Here is a 17,715-nt window from a genome sequence, read left to right as displayed (position 1 = left end):
CAGGTTTTGGTTGAGCAGAATTGGATATAGATTGCCTTTGTATTCAGATACCATGTGTTGTTAGAAACCTCATCTTAAACTGGGGTGTTGTCAAATAACTTCCCGACTAAATGCTGTTCCTTTCGTTTACAGCCTAGTGAGAGAGACAGATAAACTAGAAACCCTGTACAGCAAAATCAGCACAAGGAAAGAGATGTGACCAAGGCACAGAAGAAGGAAACCGTTGTCCCTGGGGGTAATACTAGAAGGCTTATGAAAGCATCTTAAAGGGAAATGTGAGGTCATCCAGGCTGAGAAGGGGCGCTGTGTTCCAGGGAGGGGGAGGGGCAGAACTGAAGGCATGAAGCTACACAAGAATGTCGGGCGTCCTGCAGTGTGTACTGTGGAGTGGGTGGAGTGGGCGGTGGGAGGCAGTGAGGAAATGAAGCTAGGGAGAGAGGTATCAACCGCTTTGTGAAGGGCCTCTAGGCAAACTTATGGATTTGGGCTTTAGTTTAAAAAGAGTGAGAAGTCTTTAATAGTATTTATTTAAGCAATCAGACTGGCATTTTAGAAAAAAATTTTGTAGAGTAGTCTCTGTAAAGGAGCAGCATAGGCAATAATGGAAATGGTGAGACTAGTTAGAAGATTATTTATAATCATCCGAGAGAGAACCAATGCAGGCCAGGTCAAAGAAATGGCGGGGATGCCGGGTGGACTTGAGAGTGTTAGGAGGTGGAATTTATTGGATTTGGTGGCTGCATGTGGGAAATGAGGGAAACGGAAAGGCAGCTGAAAATGATTCTTGGGTTGCTTTCTTGGTACCATTCCTGGGGTTGTGGGTCCCAGGAGAAGTGTGTTTTGGGGTAGCGGTCAGGAGAGTATGGTTAGGTGGAGGATTTGCAAATGGAGATGTCCAGTAGGCAGGTGCGTATGTGTACCTGGGCTTGGCACAGTCGGTCGTCTGGGGTGGAGATTTCCCTCAGTGTACATGGCAGTTGCAGCTATGAGTTTAGCTGCTTTCTTCTAGGGGAGAGTAGGCAGAGTTAGAAGTGTACAAAGCTGAAAATGAGGCCTGTGGAATATGAGTTATTTAGCCACAGGAAAGCCAGGAAAGAGAGACTGTGAAGAAGACCAAGAAAGAGTGACCGGCTTAACGGTGAAGAGAAGAGAGGGCAGTCGTAGTTGGAAATGGGATTAGTCTTTAAAGGGAAGAATTGAATATGTTCACTGAGGAGGAGGCCAGAAGAGATGAAAGGTATAGGAGACGTGGATGACTTCTCAGTAAGAACTTGGAGGAGACAGAAGGTGATGGGATTGGGGCATTCAGTTCGCTGGGAGAGGGGGTAGTAATGCCGAGAGCCCGACCAGAGGCTGGTGCCCTGTTTTCCCCCTAAAGTAAGGCAGGCATGAAGAATTGAAGCATGATGCAGAGGCAAGCGCATTTATGAATGGGAATGGAAGGCTAGAAGTCGGGGTTCTTATCTGATGACTTCTCTTTTCTCTGGAAGAAGGCAATACCATTTTTTCCCCTGTGAAAGCAGTGTAGGTGGGATGACCATTTTCAGGAGTGATTAGAATAGTCTGTGCAGTTAATTGGAGGGAACAGCTAATACTTCCTTCTCCAAGATTTTGTTCTCGACTCAGCGCATGCAAACGGGCAGTTCTAAATTAACGAAGTCGTTAAGGAGAAATGTGTGAAGCACCTGCTGTGTTCATAGACTATGATGGTGGGCCTTACTTTTTTTTTCTATACTGAGAAAATAATTTATTCAATGGTAAATCAGTTATATTTTTTAATGGTTAAGATTAATAATGGGAGCTTTAGTTTCTCCACTTGGGATTTAAATTTAAATGAATTAAAAAAAATCAAGATTCCCTCAGAAGTAAACATTAACCCTTTTCTATAGTCTTTCAGTATAGATCTTTGGTTTAGGACTTAAATCATTAACTTCACCTGCTCCACAATGGATCCCAAAATCTTGAGTTAGAGAAGCGAGAGTCCTAACTGACACATGACCTCTTTTCTCTTTTACAAAGCCCACTTCTTCAAGGTTTTTGTTGGTTTGGTTTTGTTTGGCCAGGTTGTGATATATTTTGGCAAGAAGTGAAGAGTTGGAAACACAATGCAACGGTGGAGAAAACGTAGGTTTCATTTTCTCAGAGAAGCCCATTGTGCTGAACATCAAGCCAGTGCAATGGTCCTTCAAATAAATCCCTTAAAACAGAAACAAACCACCTAAACTGGGACACAAGCAAAATATACATGCGCCTGCACATATATGCAAATGCTGCCTCTTAACTTCCTTTACACTGAGTTTCTTAACTTTAAATAATATAGAGGATTTTGTAAGTTCTCTTCGAGAGGGGAATTGAATGTTAAGCTGTTCAGTCATGAGGACTGGGTCTCCCATTGCTACCCCCTGCTTTCGATATAAAAATCAATTAACCATTTCATTAAATTGGTCTGGTTGTTACACCCTCGTAGTGCAGATGAGGCAGGGAAAAATGGGGGTAACTTGAAGGGAGGGCTTTTCCTCCAATCCACCCCTTGATATCAGCCCTCCAAGGGGGGCCTGATAGGCTGAGGGACCCAGAGTGTTGGAGCAGGTGGCAGCGGACTTGCTGATAACTGATTGTCATAAGGCCCAGGGAAATGCCTCTTCAGTCCACTGCAGGCTTTTGTCTTCTCTGACACCATCCACCTCCTCTGGCGAGGATTTGAAGACATAAGTTGCAGAATCTGGCAGACTCTATGCGATGTGGGCAAAACAAGAAGCATCTTCATGACGCCCCCCCCCCCCCGCCCCGCTCTGGTTGTCGCGGGATTGAGGAGGCTGGACACCATTCGCATTGTCCCCCTGGCATTCAGTGCTTGGATCCATGCTGCATTTAAGCACCAACCTCACGTCCTGCGCTCCTCCCAGGTGGCACTGCTCCCTCTTTCTACTCTCTCTGCTATTTCATGGCAAACTCACTGTGAGGCTATGTTTTCACTTCCTGAGCACCCCCTGGCTCATTCAGATTCCCTGTGACTCCAGACATTCATGATAGCCACTGAGAATCTCCACCAATCTTTCGCACAGAAGCCAAACAACATTCAAAAAGAAAAGGACATGGGCTACAAATGGCCTGAAGCAATCTGCTGTTGAAACCATTTGAGGATTGCCAAGGTAAACTGTGTCCTCACTAAGAGTTCTGCTGCAAAGCAACTCTGTGTTGCTTTAGACTCAGCAAAGACAAGAAAACACTGAAATCGGGGGACTTGCCCACAATTGTATGTTGTTGCCAAACACTTCCCTTAGCACCCTTTTCTACATTATCTGGCACATGTAGAGTGTTTTCTGGTTTTCGTCTTCTTTTTTTACGTTCAGCTGATAGTATTCCCCCCAAACCATGAATAGACATGAAATCACTGGGAACGCACGTCTGATTACCATGGGTTCATCCTCCTATATTACAACGCTTAAAGTTACAAGGAGGAATAGCATGTGTTTGCTGGGTTGGTGTTTTGTTAGTTTTTTTTTTCTTTTTAAGTTAAAATTAAATGTTGCATTTCTGAGAAAGTAGCCACAATAATACTCTCTCAAATTTAGAAACCTACTGGCACAGTTTAAAGTCAGATATTATTTCTAACCAAATTATATTTTATCTGCCAAGATATCTTGACAGTCTTAGTATCTGACGGCTGGCCTATGTGATAACCCCAGCAATATTCTGGGGATAAGATTTTATGGGTTTGTTGAGAAGGAAATACTTGTCCTTTTTCTTGTCCTGGAGGATTCTCTAGAAGACTCCTAGGTGATGTTTAGGAGCTGAATAGGGGCTTCTCCCAAACGCCCACGTGGTGATAAAAATCCCTCGGCCCAACGGAATGTATGCTGCGATGCCTTCCGCTTCTCATAGCTGGACTTGTTAGGGTCTACCTTGTACCACCAGGCTGTAGCTGAGCCACCAACTGGCCCAACGTCTCCACCCCAAAGGTGTCCTGGAAGAGCTGTCCATGCAGAAGAGGAAGTCGACCTCGTGCTGGATGTGGGTCACGCTGTGCTCCCCAACGGTCTTCATGCGCGTCATGCTGATGTCCTGCCCCCTCGCCTCAGGCTGGATCTCAAACACTCTGAAGGAACGCAGAGGACCCAGCTGTACCGAGGGCAACCTGGACACGTCGTCCCCCGTGATGTAAAATATGACCTTGTGGCCAGCCATGAAGTGCCTGTTGGCGGATGTCAAGAGCTCCTCCAAATAATGCTCAGTGTACCTTCCGGTAGCAAAACCTGCCTCACCCACGGTAATCTTCTAAGATGGCCCTGTTGTGCGTGCCTTCCCACACAACTGGCGCCTTCCATCCGGTCACTGTCACAGCCCCTGTGGATGAGACCAGTCTGACAGCTGAAGCTCCTGCTCACTGGCTTCCTTCCGTCCTTGTCGTTGTCTGTCCTCTTCTTCCCCTTGGTGATTGTGGGTCCCATTCTTAAACCAGCTTGGAAACCACCAGTCCTTCTGACTGCCAGTTGTCACCGAGTTCTGAGTTTTTTGAGTGATACAGCCACAGGAAAGAGCCTTCTGGGCTGTTGCTATATTCCCGAAGCATAAGTTACATTTGAGACAACCAGCATTGACAATCACTTTTCCTTTGACATTTCATTATTTTCTCCTCATCGTCTCCTTCTCTCCCTGCAGTAAAAGGCAAAACCAGAAAGTTCTATTGAGCTTCGTCCTGCTCAAGGAGGCAGCGCTGGGAGGAAGGGAAGGTGCTGTGGTCCAACTGCTGATCCGCAGACGCAGGGCTCACTCGGGGCTGGACGGCGCCTCGGCTCCAGCCTCAGCGGCGCCCGCGGCTGTCGGAGCAGCGGCCGCACGGCCTCCGCCTGAGCCCGGCCGCCGGCTGCAGGGCGCTCCCCCGGCCAGCGGGTGAGCCGGTGCTCCTTACTTTTGAGGTCACATCTGTTACACAGAGTCCTTTCCCATTGCTCCTAAGTTGATTAGACATCATGGTCTTCATTCTCAGTAAGAGTTTGAAATGTTACTGTTTGGGCATTAGTCTCTCTTGAGCGTGTTGACCTCAGTCACAGGGGTATATGACCCTGTATTCAATTTTTAAATAAAGTTTTTGTTATAGCATAGTTCTAGGATAGTTTTGGAAAAATTGCAAAGACAGTACAGAGTTCCTGTCTACCCCACACCCAGTTTCCTGTATCAATGACATCTTACACTACTATGGTATATTTGTCACAATTAGTGAACCAGTTTTTATATATTATTACCTATATTTATATTTATCTGTATTTCCAAAACTTCTTGCTGTGGCCTTTTCAATTATCTTTGGCAGTAAAAGGAGCACTTTACTGATAATTCAGAAACATGAGTTGAATCAGTAATTTGAACAATCTCCCTTACTGTGCCTTTGGAATTGTCTAATCCTAAATCCTGCTTCTTATCTCTTTGAGAAATCATGCAGTTGAGGGGGGGAAGGGGAGTCTGCAGAGAAGAATAAATATCAACTTGAATTTTATCAAGTCAGTATGACTCTGGTGTCAGTTATATGTGTTTTTAATTTAAAATGTATTATTATCTAGTAAATGCAGTTTGTCAGACAAAAGTCTTTTAAAAATGGGTTCTGAGGAATAAATGAACATGAGTGGTTTTTGGTGAAAAGATCGTACCCCATCATCAGCGATAACACAAGTTCCCTGTCCTCGTTGCCTGACTTTATACTGACCTATAATTTTTGAGCTATACAATTTGGACTTAAGGCTTTTCTGGTTAACATTATGTTTGTTTTACTAGTGCACCTTCTGTTTTCATTTCCCACTCAGCAGAACACAGAACTAGGAACCTCTTTTATTTCCTGTAAGAATCCAGTCATAACAAAGTCATTAATGAGTGATGTGGAATTTGCTGATAAGTTTTATAAGTAAGAAGGAAGAGAGCATTTCTATCATGTAATCTGCAGTGGAATTATTCTGAAAAATGTTTGAATGAGCCTGTCTCTTCTCTCCAAACCTCCTTTCTGTTGTCTGGCACCCACTTTCCAGCCCCAGAAAATTTCAAAATCCTTCAAAAAGAAGCTGTTTAACAACTTTCTTGTATTCTATGGGCACCTTTGGGTTTTTACTTCCCAGCTGTCTTATGGTCCCACCACAAACCCCCCACCCTCTTATGCTCCCAAGTGCCAAGGAGTTCTCTTTCCTTGTTACTCAGAGCCTATTATTAAAATTTTTTTTCCCCGTCGAATTAAGCTGGTAATAATTTGAGTGGAATCCTTTCTAATACAGTCATACAGCTAAATTAAACATTTAAAAAATATAAGTTGCAGAAATGTTTTATGAACGTAGGCATCGCTTCCTTCCAACACAAAGCACATTTGGGTGCCATTACTGAGATTTTGCAGCTCCTCCTCTTCCCCCTTGTCTCCTTCTCTTTCTCCTTCCCCTGCTCCTTCCTCTTCCTTCCTCTTCTTACTAAAATGCTAGTTTGCACAGCCTGAGTTCAAAGCGATGGCCTTAAATATGGCTTTGTCACCACAATATTTTCCATTACCGTTACTGTGGATCGTGTTGTCACTTCTGATGCTACTTGTACTTGCACTGGACGTGGTTTGGAGCAGGTCTGCTGTTAGGGTTGGTCCCATAGGGCTTTAGACTTGAGCTCTGTGCCCTCAGGCCAAGATCCACTTAGGAACCTAAATTTAACTGAATCGGTGATGTTGTAATGGCTTATTGGCTTATGGACTGGTTAAAATTTCAAATGCTGTTGAAGTGACCTTAACGTATTTGTTTTAATGTTATAATGTTGAAATGCTTTGTAACTTGAAAACATGGTATCTGTTTCTGATTTACCTTACTAAATGTTTATTGTATTGACGTGGCTACCAAAATGTTACAGTTCCAGTACTTCCTTAGTTTGTTTAGGTTAGTCACAAAACAAACGTACGTTGTTTTTCCCTGTGAGATTAGGCTAGACCCCAAACCTGTTGCCCAGGCCCAGACACCTCCTCTGGCTGGGAGGTGGAATTATTTCACCGGCATTAAGTTAAAATGCAACAGCCTGGGCTCTTGTGCCTGTCACATGCCTAAAATATTCTTGTTGGGTGCCCTTGAAGGGCGTCGCCTTTTATGAGTCCCTGGCTATCACCGGGACCACTTGAATTAAGGTTTTATCTTGATTATTTTCTGTGCCATGGCCTCTTTTGAATTTTATAAAATGAACAACAATATCACAAAGCCACATCTTTTCCCTCTGGAGGGTTTCTTCTGAACCACTTTTGGATTTGAACCATGTTTCTTCTGTTTTCTCACTTGTATGAAAATTATTTATTTGTTCAACTTTCAAGCATTTCTTTTTTCTTTTTTGCATTTCTACTGCTGTTTTGCTTTGGTTCTCTTCTTTCCTTTAGTTAAGGAGGAAAGGGCTGAGATAACTTGCATTCAGCTCTGGTGTCATAATAGACACCATGGAATATCAGTCAGCCTCCCTCCACCTGATACTGCCTTGGGAAGTGGCTGTATATAGCACACAGAGCCTTCCTGTTAGTGATGGAGAGAGGGCATCATCCTTTAAGGCTGTTTATCTGACGCCCTACTTGGGCAGCCACTGTGGGCTGTTACTTTGGCCTCCTTTGCTGTGGTAAGCTGTCGCAACCAATGTTTGGGTTTTCTGTTGATAGATGTTAGATAGGCAAATATTCTCATTATATTTCTCAGGCTTTGTGCTGGGCTTTCTTCTGGCTTTGTGCTTTCTCTCTATTGTGTTATTTCTTCAGTGCCTTTAAGAATTTTTGTAGATTTATCAGGAGGTTTGGTTCTAATTATCCAGCCTTGTATTACTAGAAACAGCAGTGAATTTGTTCTTTCATTAATGTTTTTTACTTTTTATTTCGTGGACATCAGGTGGAAAGAATGGTAGACTCATTTGCTCAGTTCTCCTCCGAGTCAGTCTCCTAGCAGGTGAAGTCAGCTTTGTTGTCAAAGGTGGGGATGCTTTCTCTTAGTGGTAAAGCAGCTTATGAAGAATAACTGTGATTAATAATTATGGTTGTGATTATAATGTGGAACATGTATTTAGCCATTGCAATGGGCCAGGCACTCTGTGCTTTTAACGCATTATTTTCCTTAATTATTATAAGTGTCGTAATTGAGTGTTATTATTCCTACTTTACAAAGCATTACGTGAGGCTTGGCGGCCGTGTCACTTGCCAGAGTTTACCTGCCTAGTAAGTGACAGAAATGTGCTTCAGGCCCTTTCCGGGCTTGGAGATACAGGGTCAGCAAAGTGCAGCACACTTCCTGCCATCACGGACTTGACAGGATTTAATTCCTCGGTTATCCTTTTCACCTAGTTTCACAACACACTTTCAGGACACTGGGATGGTCAGGGATATACTTTTAGAGTCTGAAAGCCTGATTCACTGGTATATCCACTAACATCGAGGATAATGTGTCTTGTGAGGAAATGACTGTAACTTAGCGCAAAAGTCAAACGGACAGATCCTCAAAGATCAGAACAATCTTTTAATTTCCCAAACACTCCATTCCGTGGAGCAGAGTGCTTTCTTCAAAGTTGGGACTAAATGAATGTTACTGTCAGTACGTTCATCGGCTCGAAGACTCAATGGATTTTATTCCCACATTATGTTTTCTGACATAGACTGGCAAGGATACTATTTTTATGTATTGATATTATTCCTCTTGGTTTACAGTTGTTTGCTGGCATAAAGGATGGAGAAAGCCTGCAGCTCTTTGAACAAAGTTCTCGCTCTGCCCGTAAACAAGAGACACATACCATGGAGGCCGTGAAGCTCGTAGAGTTTCACCTGAAGCAGACACTGACCAGGCTTGTGGCACATCTGTTTGGAGATGGTAGGTACTCAAATGCCTTTGTCTTTGGGGGCTTACCTAGTCAGTAATTACCATCTTCCTGAAATCATTAAGGCTATTTGGATCTAGATTATTTTGGTCTAAGTTGTGGCTTAATGGTTTAGGTCCTCAGCAAGGTAGAATTTACAGATTTCCTGGTTCATACCATGTGAGGAGCAAGAGGATACGAAAATGGAATTAGCTAGAGAAAGAAAAAAAACGATGATATCCTGTGATATGAATGATCATGGATTAAGATTAGGGTCATCAGTCAGGGGAAAGGGTCATCAGTCAGGAGAAAGTGTACAGACTGAGTAGTGTTATTATATAACTGTATTATCATTACGTAGGTCAGACTTGAAAAATGGAGCAAGATTCTTTTTTTTCTTTTTCTCATTTATTTATTTAATTAAAAAAAATTTTCAATTACACTTGACATTCAATATTACATTAGTTTCAGGTGTACAGCATGTGGTCAGACATTTATATAACTAAAGTGATGCCCCTGATAAGTCTAGTACCCACCTAGCACTATGCATAGTTATTACAATATTATTGGCTGTATTCCCTATGCTGTACTTTACATCCCCGTGACTATTTCTAACTACCAATTTGTACTCCTCAAGCCCTTTACCATTTTCACCCTGTCCCCCAACCCCCTTCCACCTGGCAGCCATCAGTTTGTTCTCTGTACCTATGAGTTTGCTTCTGTTTTGTTTATTTTGTTTTTTAAATTCCACACGTAAGTGAAATCATATGGTGTTTGTCTTTATCTGTCTGACTTATTTCATTTAGCTTAATACCCTCTGGGTCTATCCATGTGGGGCAAGATTCTTAACCATGTGAGTGCACTCAGAGGAAAATTTCACGTGTTTATATACTGATTACTGCTGTCAACAGCAAAAATATTAACAGTGAATTTCCTGGAGGAAGAAGAATAACATTTTTAAGAGCTGGACTCTCACTTAGTTACTTGCCCTCCATTATCTTTCCAAGAAAATTTTTGTTCGTGATACGTCCCCCTCCAACTATTTCTAACTTATTTGAGATAATATTTTGGTTTGTTTTTAGACAGCTGTAAGGAGAAGGATAGGAGATTTCCCTTAATGGTGACCTACAATTAAAACATGTTTAGAAGATAGAGGCCTAACATGGTTAGAATTCTCTTTTATTCTCTTATTTCTGTGAGCTTTTTAAAAGAACAGCTTTATTGAGGTATAATTGACATAAAATAAACTATACATATTTAAAATTTACAATCTGCTAAGTTGACATACAACAAACTGAATATATTTACACAATTTTATAAGTTTTGACATATGTATACACCTGTGAAACCACCAGCGGAATCAGGATAATAAACATCACCCCCAATAGCTTCCTTCTGTCCCTTGGTAATCTCTTCTCACTGTTCCCTGCATCTCCTCACCCCAGGCAGCCAGTGAACTAGTTTCTGTCACTATTGATTAGTTTGCACCTCTTAGATTTATACAAATGGAATTCTATAATGTACTCTATTCTTTTTTTTGCCTGGTGTATTTCACTTTGCATAATTATTTGGAGATCCAGCCATGTTGTAGTGTAAATCAAGAGCTCATTCCTTTTTATTGCTAAGCATTTCATTCCGTAGTTCCTTTATCCATCCACCCATTGATAGACGTTTGGATTGCTTCCAGTCTTTTACTATTATTACAAGTAAAGCTTCTAGACACATTCACACACAAGTCTTGGATGGACATGTGCCTTCATTTCTCTTCAGTAAATACACACACGTAGGAATGGAATTAATGTTATATGGTAGGTGTATTTTAATTTCCTGGGAAGCCGCTAAACTGTTTTCTGAAGTACTTGTCCATTTTATTATACATTCCTTCTCGTTGTGTATGAAGGTGCCAGTTGCTCTGCATCTTCAACAGCACTTGATATAGTCAGTCATTTTAATTTTAGCTCTTCTACATAATAAGAGTGTGGTGGCATGTCAAATAGCAGTCAACATATATAAAGAACTGTAAATAAACAAGTGGAAATCGACCTAAGAGAGAAGTGGGTGAACATGAAGGTGACAAATGATGTAGCTAGAAGGACTAATGAATACATGAAAAGATGCTAACCCGTATTAGTAATCAAGGGAAAGCAAATGAAAACCACCATGAGCTATCCTTTGTCATTTTTCACGTGTGAAAATACTTTTTAAGATCTAACATTTGTAAGTGTTGACAAAGATACACAAAAGTAGGTGTAGAAAATCGTGGTCCTGTGTAGGAGTCTCAGCTACCATCCCCCAGCTGGAATGTGAGTGCTCACCTATCTTGAGGCACATTTGTTCATACCTCCAGATTTCCCCTACCAACGTGTGAGCTCAAATATGTATTTTAAAGGATTCTTGTTATAATTTAGTAAGCCTCTGATGGATGTCCTGTCTTAGCAAGATTTGTGAGAATATCGAAACTTCCATATTAGCAAACATATAGTTCATGTAATATTTAAGAAACCGTTTAATAATTCTATATATTCTTCACATGTTTACCTTTTAAAAAAGAATACATGAACTTCATCTAGTTTCTTTCTAGGAGGTGGAGAATGGTTTTAGGGAAGAGGTACAAACCAGGCCTCAAGTGTGTTCTTAGTATTTCATTAAAATAAAAAGATATGAAATATGAAAAAATGTTATGGTTTGACAAAACTGAAAAGTGGGTACACGGAAATTTGCTATTTTCTATTTCTGTCTCTAGTTTTGAAATATTTCATATTAAAATTGTATAATGTAATAGTGAAACAGGTTTCAGATGTGACAATCCTTTTATAGCCGGCTTCGCTTTACTTTCATGATAAAAGAATTATGTTATTTTTAGCAGTAATATTGGAATGTAAGGAGATGGGCTGTGTTCAAGCCATTTTGAGGCAGGTTATGGTAGAGTGGATTTCTAGTATTTTAGGGAGATAGGGTTCCGTCTCTCGTAGCTTTACAAAGGAATTCAGGCTTATCTGAAATTGTCAGTCTATGGAGAGAATTATTAGAGTTCTCCTTGTTTATGTTTTGCTACACATTTCTACCATCAAATCATTTGATCTTTGGGAGGCTTAGAAACTACCTTATAGTTAGATAAGTGTTTCTGAATCGACAGGTAGGTAGCCTCCTTTCTCTAATGACTAGTGTTTCTGTTTCTCCTACTTTGTTATTTTCACCCCCACCCCACCCCCGAAACCCATTTAGTACCGTCAGCTCCTTCACCTGAGTTATTCTTTCTTACTCACTGGTGTTGAGTCACCTGTCCTCTGCCCAGGACCCTTTCCTCGAGCTCATGCTGAGCCCTGGAGAAGGTGCCTTTGGTGGTCATCGCATCATTCTTTGGGGATGGGCTTTTAATTTCTGAGCAAGAAGCGCCACTGGTTTCCACCATGTTTCTGGCATCACGGTATTGAATAAGCTAGATGTAATCCCTGTATTCAGGGAGCCATGTATCTCAGATCCTCTCACAGGGAAACTAATGTGTCATGGGAGCGTATAGGAGAGGTGCCTCTTCTGGTGTTTGCATGTGCTCCAGGAAAGCATCTTAGTTGGGGATTGTCCGAGCTGACACTAGTCATTGAGAACAAGCAGAAAGCTGTACAGCCTTAAGGAATGAAGAACGGAATGGAAGAAAGTAAAACAAATGGTTAACAGAAAAATCTCATGACCACTGAGATACGGTAGAGTGGAATCAGCAAAATTAAAGTTCTCTTTCATCCGTTTATGCTGAAATCTTGAACAGGTCATGTAGTGCTTTAGGTCTTCATTTTCTAACTTTTAAAAGTCAAGATAGGGCCTGCCTGGTGACTCAGGTGGTTGGAGCGCCGTGCTCTTAAATGCCAAGGTCGCTGGTTCCATTCCCACATGGGCCAGTGAGCTGTGCCCTCTACAGCTAAGATTGTGAACAACAGTTCTCCCTGGAGCTGTGCTGCCATGAGTAGCCGTGGGCTGCTGAGTGCTGCCGTGGGCTACCGTGTGCTGTCATGAGCGGCGGGTGGCTTGGGTGAGTGGCCGGCAGCCAGCATGAGTGGCCGGCAACCGTTGTGGGCTGCTGAGAGCTGCCGTGGGCTGCTGTGAGCAGCCGACCAACCACCAGTGTCCGATTGCCTCAGCCAGGGGGAGCGCAAGGCTCATATTAGCAGCATGGGCCAGGGAGCTGTGTCCTACGTAACTAGACTGAGAAACAATGGCTTGAACAGAGTCGGGGCGGAGAGGCGGAAGAAGGGGGGGAAAGAAAGAAAATGCAAAAAAAAGTTAAGATAATAATCTTTCCCATGAGAATAAAATGAGATAACATGTGAAAGGTACCTTGTAGAAAGAAAATATTAAATAAACGTATAAATATGAAAAAAGTGAAGGAGTAAAGGAGGGAAGGAAAATTATGACTAGGCAATAAAAGCAGGGAGTGTAGGAAGAAACAGCACAATCAAAGTGCAATAGTTAAGGCTGATTTGTGTTAATTTTGTATAATGAAATGAGATGTAACTTTATATCAGACATGGCACAGCAAATTGGCGTTGACGGTGGTCTTCTCTCCGAGCACCAGCAAATATTTAAAAAGAGTATACCACACCTGACCCTGCAGTGATTGTGAAAATGACCCAGGGTCCTTGAAAATATTCAGTCCCTCAATATGGTCCTGGACTTTCTTTGTGTTAATATTTTAAATATTTGTATTTGAATAGATTTCAAAACCGTGGATTGAAGTGAAAGTTTCCAGGGAGCAGTTTTCCTTATAAAAACCATTTCTGCAGTGTGTGATTTTTCTGGCTGTGAAACCCATCACGCCATGGCCAAAAATCAAGAACCTTACCTTTGAAGCGGCAGTGAAGTTGTAGTTTCTCTACTTCAGGCAGACGTTTGCTTTATTTAAAAGGGACTACTGGCCCAGACTTGTGGGTTTCAGATTTCATTACAGATCAGAGTTGCTGTTTTATAAATCTCAAATTTACTTTTTGTTTATAAAACGGAGTGGATTGCTACAGGAGCAGCTGCCGGAGGGGCTGCGGGCGCTAGTTCTCGGGTGCATCCGCGTCTTTGGAACATCCGTTAAGATGCATCTGAGGGCAGACGCTAAGCAGGGCGGGAAGGTGACCCAAACCCAAGCCATTGTGAACTACGAGGGAGTGGGGTACGTGGTACAGACCACAGGCCTGGCAGTGTCTTCGGCACCCTCAAGAGAAGTGACACGTTTTTACTGAAAAAATTCCAGAGGGTCCGTTTAAGTTTTTTCTTTTTTTCTTTCTTTTTTTTTTTTTAGTGGGGAGTTCCTAGTTTTTGAAAAATGTCTTGGTAAACTTGTCTAGCTGCAAATAATCTGCATGTCATTTAGATGAATAATAGCAATAATAATGATGACAATAATAGTAATAATTAACATTGCCAAACACTGCGCTGAGCACTTTTGTAAGGATTTTTTTGTTTTGGTTTGAACTGTATCTATGATGTAAATATTATTATAATCTCCATTTTTCAGATGAGGGACCCTAGACACAGAAATGAAGTACCATGGGAGGATCACATAGCTGGGAAATATTTGAGGTGCAGTTTTAGCCCAGCCAGTCTGACTGAGCTCTTTTGAAAGGATGGAAAGCAATCATTTTAATGATATTTCTGAAACTGCGAGGCCTACGGAAAGCCGTGGTGTTAACAATCGGGTCTCTCCCTCGGTCTCCTTGTGATGCCCCCGTACTCTGCCTCCCTCTCACTGGCTGGGGGGCAAGCCTTCTTTGCTCCCTCACACTCAGTTACATTTGGGGTATGAAAGATCATTTTCAAAATTTCAAATTCAATCTTTAATTAGTTAATGAATAGGAACTGTCTCGGCAGGCCTCAGAATTATTCAACTCTTTTTATATTTGCTTTTATAAATTTGTCTAAGCTTTTCACTTTAAAAAAAAAATATTATTAGTGTTGTATTCCTTTGTTCTCGAAAAGCAAAATTAAAAATTAGAACACACCATTTCCTTGTGGCAATTTGTTGTTATTACAACTGTTTTCCTTTTAGGGTGTTTTTCCTCCTGTCTGAAGCAGTTTATTATTTTCTGCTAACATTTCAATTGCACCAGCATACCAAGGCTGATAGAAGAGAGGTTATCAGTGTATTAGAAAGAAATAAAATAACCTTTAGACTATTTTTGTGCTCGTGGAATTTGCTCTCATTTTTATTAACGTTTCTAAACCATTTCCCCTATATTTAGTACCATATTTGGCAGATATTTCTTTCAGAGAACCTAAGGTTGGGGGTTAGGATTCCTGACGTTTTAGTTTCACTTTCCATCCTTCAGGGTTTACAGCCTTCTTTGGCTCAATCTCTTTACTAAACATTGGCCTTTCCCTTTATAGAGCATGGGCCTCATGGCATAGATAACTAGTCTGAAGGAGCAATGTCTTGTGATCTAGGTATTTCGCCAGGGGCAAGTCAGGTCTCTTCCCTTTTGTTTAAAAGCACAAAAGGCTTGTGGTGGTCCTTAGAGGCACCTCCCAGTATCCCCCTGGCTGATGGGCCTGCCCTTAGCCTCAGCCAGGGCAGCCTCCTTGCTGAGGACATGCCCTTCTCAGGGCTGTCCACATCAGAGATTGGTTCTGGCAGGAAGATGAAGGCCCAGTATTTGGTCTAACACCCTCCTACCTCACCACCAGCCCAGGGCAATCCTAGTGGGTTGTCTAAGCAGCAGAGTTCCAGTGGGGTGTTTCTGGAGCTTGATTGCAGTTCGTTGTCTTCTCCCTCTGCCCCAACCTGCCGCCACCCTCTTTCTGCCATAGGTGTTGATTCCCACAAAATGACCTGTTTGTCAGCCCAACCGCCACAGGGATTGATATATGGTCCCATTCAACTGAAACATTTCCAGGCTCTGTCCTTTGAATGCTGTTCTGGTCAGGAGTGAGGTCAATTGGTCTTGGTAATGAGGATCCCATATCTTCCATATCTTTTTATATTTTTCTCTATCTATGAATCCCTGTTAATATAAATGAACTGATTATAACTTGTATAAATGTCTAATCACTATGTTGTACACCTGAAGCTAATATGATGTGTGTCAATTGTAATTGAAAATATAAAAAATGTAAAAATGCAGTGAAAGTGGTTAAGAATAATAATTAGGTTAATAGTTGTTAGTTCTACTTTATTCCTAAAGTTGACAAATTAAAAAAATTAAGCATGTCACTTTACTAAGTTTTAAATCAGGTGTTTTGGGCTATCTGGGTCTGCCTTGGAGAGGCCGGTCTTTCTTAGAGCTGTCCTAGAAAACGAAGTAGCAAGCAGTTGTCGTATTCAGGCAGTGTTGGTGCCTCTGCTCACTGGGGCTAGGATGGAGGTCAGGCAGGCTGGTACAAACTGGCTGCATACTCCACCTACCTGAGCCTGGGGACCCCTAGCTATGCAGTGGGGATATGGAGTGCCTGGCACTGTAGAGGTGCTCAGTGGAAATAGATCATCACCTTAGGAATCAGATGGAGAGAGACATAAGACCCCCTTTTCTTTAGATGTCTGGTGAATGGAGAAATACTAGAGTTGACCTTTCTGGTCTAAGAAGTTGGTACAAGGAAACCTTGGGAGAAAGCTTGAGACAGCAATGGTTAAATTGAACTGGAATCCATTTTTTTCTTTCTTTCTTTTGTTTTTTGTAGTTAAAGTTTATTGGGGTGACAGTGGTTAGTAAAGTTACATAGGTTTCAGGTGTACAATTCTGTATTACATCATCTATAAATCACATGTGTGTTCACCACCCAGAGTCAGTTCTCCTTCCATCACCATATATTTGATCCCTTTTACCCTCATCTACCATGGAATACTTTTAAGAGGTGTGAAACCCATGATTCTGTGGATATTGGGAAAAGGATAGCAAATAGGTTCCCTACTCTAAAGAAATGAGAAGTTGAAATTGTTGGGGGTTTCATGTTAAATGAAACAAAATTATCAGGCCTTGAGTTACAGTGAAAAAAAAAGTACTTAAAATTTTAGGAATACTGTAATCAAGATGATTAATGTACCAGGAATGCGCCTATTTCATACTGTTTCTACTTATGTTGATCTTTCGGGTGGCTGGTAGACAGGTAACCCGGAAAACGGTAAGATTTACGGGAGAAGGAAAGTTCCTTCTCTACTCCTCAGGTTCAGAGAAAGCCCTAGAGCTTCATTCATTCCTGTCACTTCTCTTCTGGTCTCGCTTCTACCCTAGCCCATCCAAGGAGAGATAATCAAAGTGAGGTTAGGTATCTAAACTCTGTTATCAATCACTTTAAGTCCTTGGAACCCTTGACTTGCCATACTCGTTAACCACCTAACTTTGAATCGACTTGATAGCCTAATCTACTCTTTCGGCTTTTCCCTGTTGTAATTATGATCAGAGTTTGTAATTATGATCGGCCACCTTAGCTGGGTCACGGTTAGTAGGGATCTTTGTTATTACCTTCGGTCAGTTCACTGTACAAATCCCTGTCTCAGTTACCCCAGACCATGGACACTCTCGTCTGTCGGAGGATAAGGTCACCTGTTTCATTAAGGAAATTTAGGTGACTCGGTATGAACTCAATGCTTATGTGGCCTCTTGATCCCATTCTTCTTCCTTCCCATTCCATTACTTTCTCCGGAACCTGGCTTCGTCAATTATCAGCTTAAAATGGGTTTCAGACTACCGTCTTAAGATAAAGCAAACAAATAAATGCCATCATTTAACCTTCCATTCTTCTTTGGAAGCTTATTCTCCTTTTCTTTCTAGCCACACATTCCTTCCTACTTCTGCCCAACCCAGGTTGTGTTGATTTTAGCTGTTTCTGTTGAGGTCACAATGGACTTCCAAATTGTAAAGTCCAAAGATTGAGAGAAGTGCTTATTATGGTGACCCTTTTCGCTTAGTTTTTTTT

The 17,715-nt window shown here is 41.8% G+C and overlaps 1 protein-coding gene and 1 pseudogene across 6 annotated transcripts in view; one reads left to right on the top strand and one right to left on the bottom strand.

The window, feature by feature from the left end:
- The window catches only part of FARS2 (phenylalanyl-tRNA synthetase 2, mitochondrial), a 558,189-nt gene that overhangs the window by 130,413 nt on the left and 410,061 nt on the right, over nt 1-17,715 (top strand). For all 6 annotated transcript variants that reach the window (XR_016018686.1, XR_016018687.1, XM_088791395.1 and 3 more), the window contains one exon: nt 8,681-8,840. Coding sequence is in view for 4 of the 6 variants with exons in the window: in XM_088791395.1 (XP_088647521.1) it covers nt 8,681-8,840 (160 nt within the window). In the remaining 2 variants the exon portion in view is untranslated. The remainder of the gene's footprint in view (nt 1-8,680; nt 8,841-17,715) is intronic.
- On the bottom strand, nt 3,571-4,871 carry LOC141572157 (N-acetyllactosaminide alpha-1,3-galactosyltransferase pseudogene; annotated as a pseudogene).

Source organism: Rhinolophus sinicus, chromosome 14 (genome assembly GCF_057876585.1).
Source record: "Rhinolophus sinicus isolate RSI-liver-muscle chromosome 14, RSI-T2T, whole genome shotgun sequence".
Lineage (NCBI taxonomy): Eukaryota > Metazoa > Chordata > Mammalia > Chiroptera > Rhinolophidae > Rhinolophus > Rhinolophus sinicus.
Note: the sequence above shows the minus strand (reverse complement) of the source record. Positions and strands in the feature narration are given on the sequence as shown.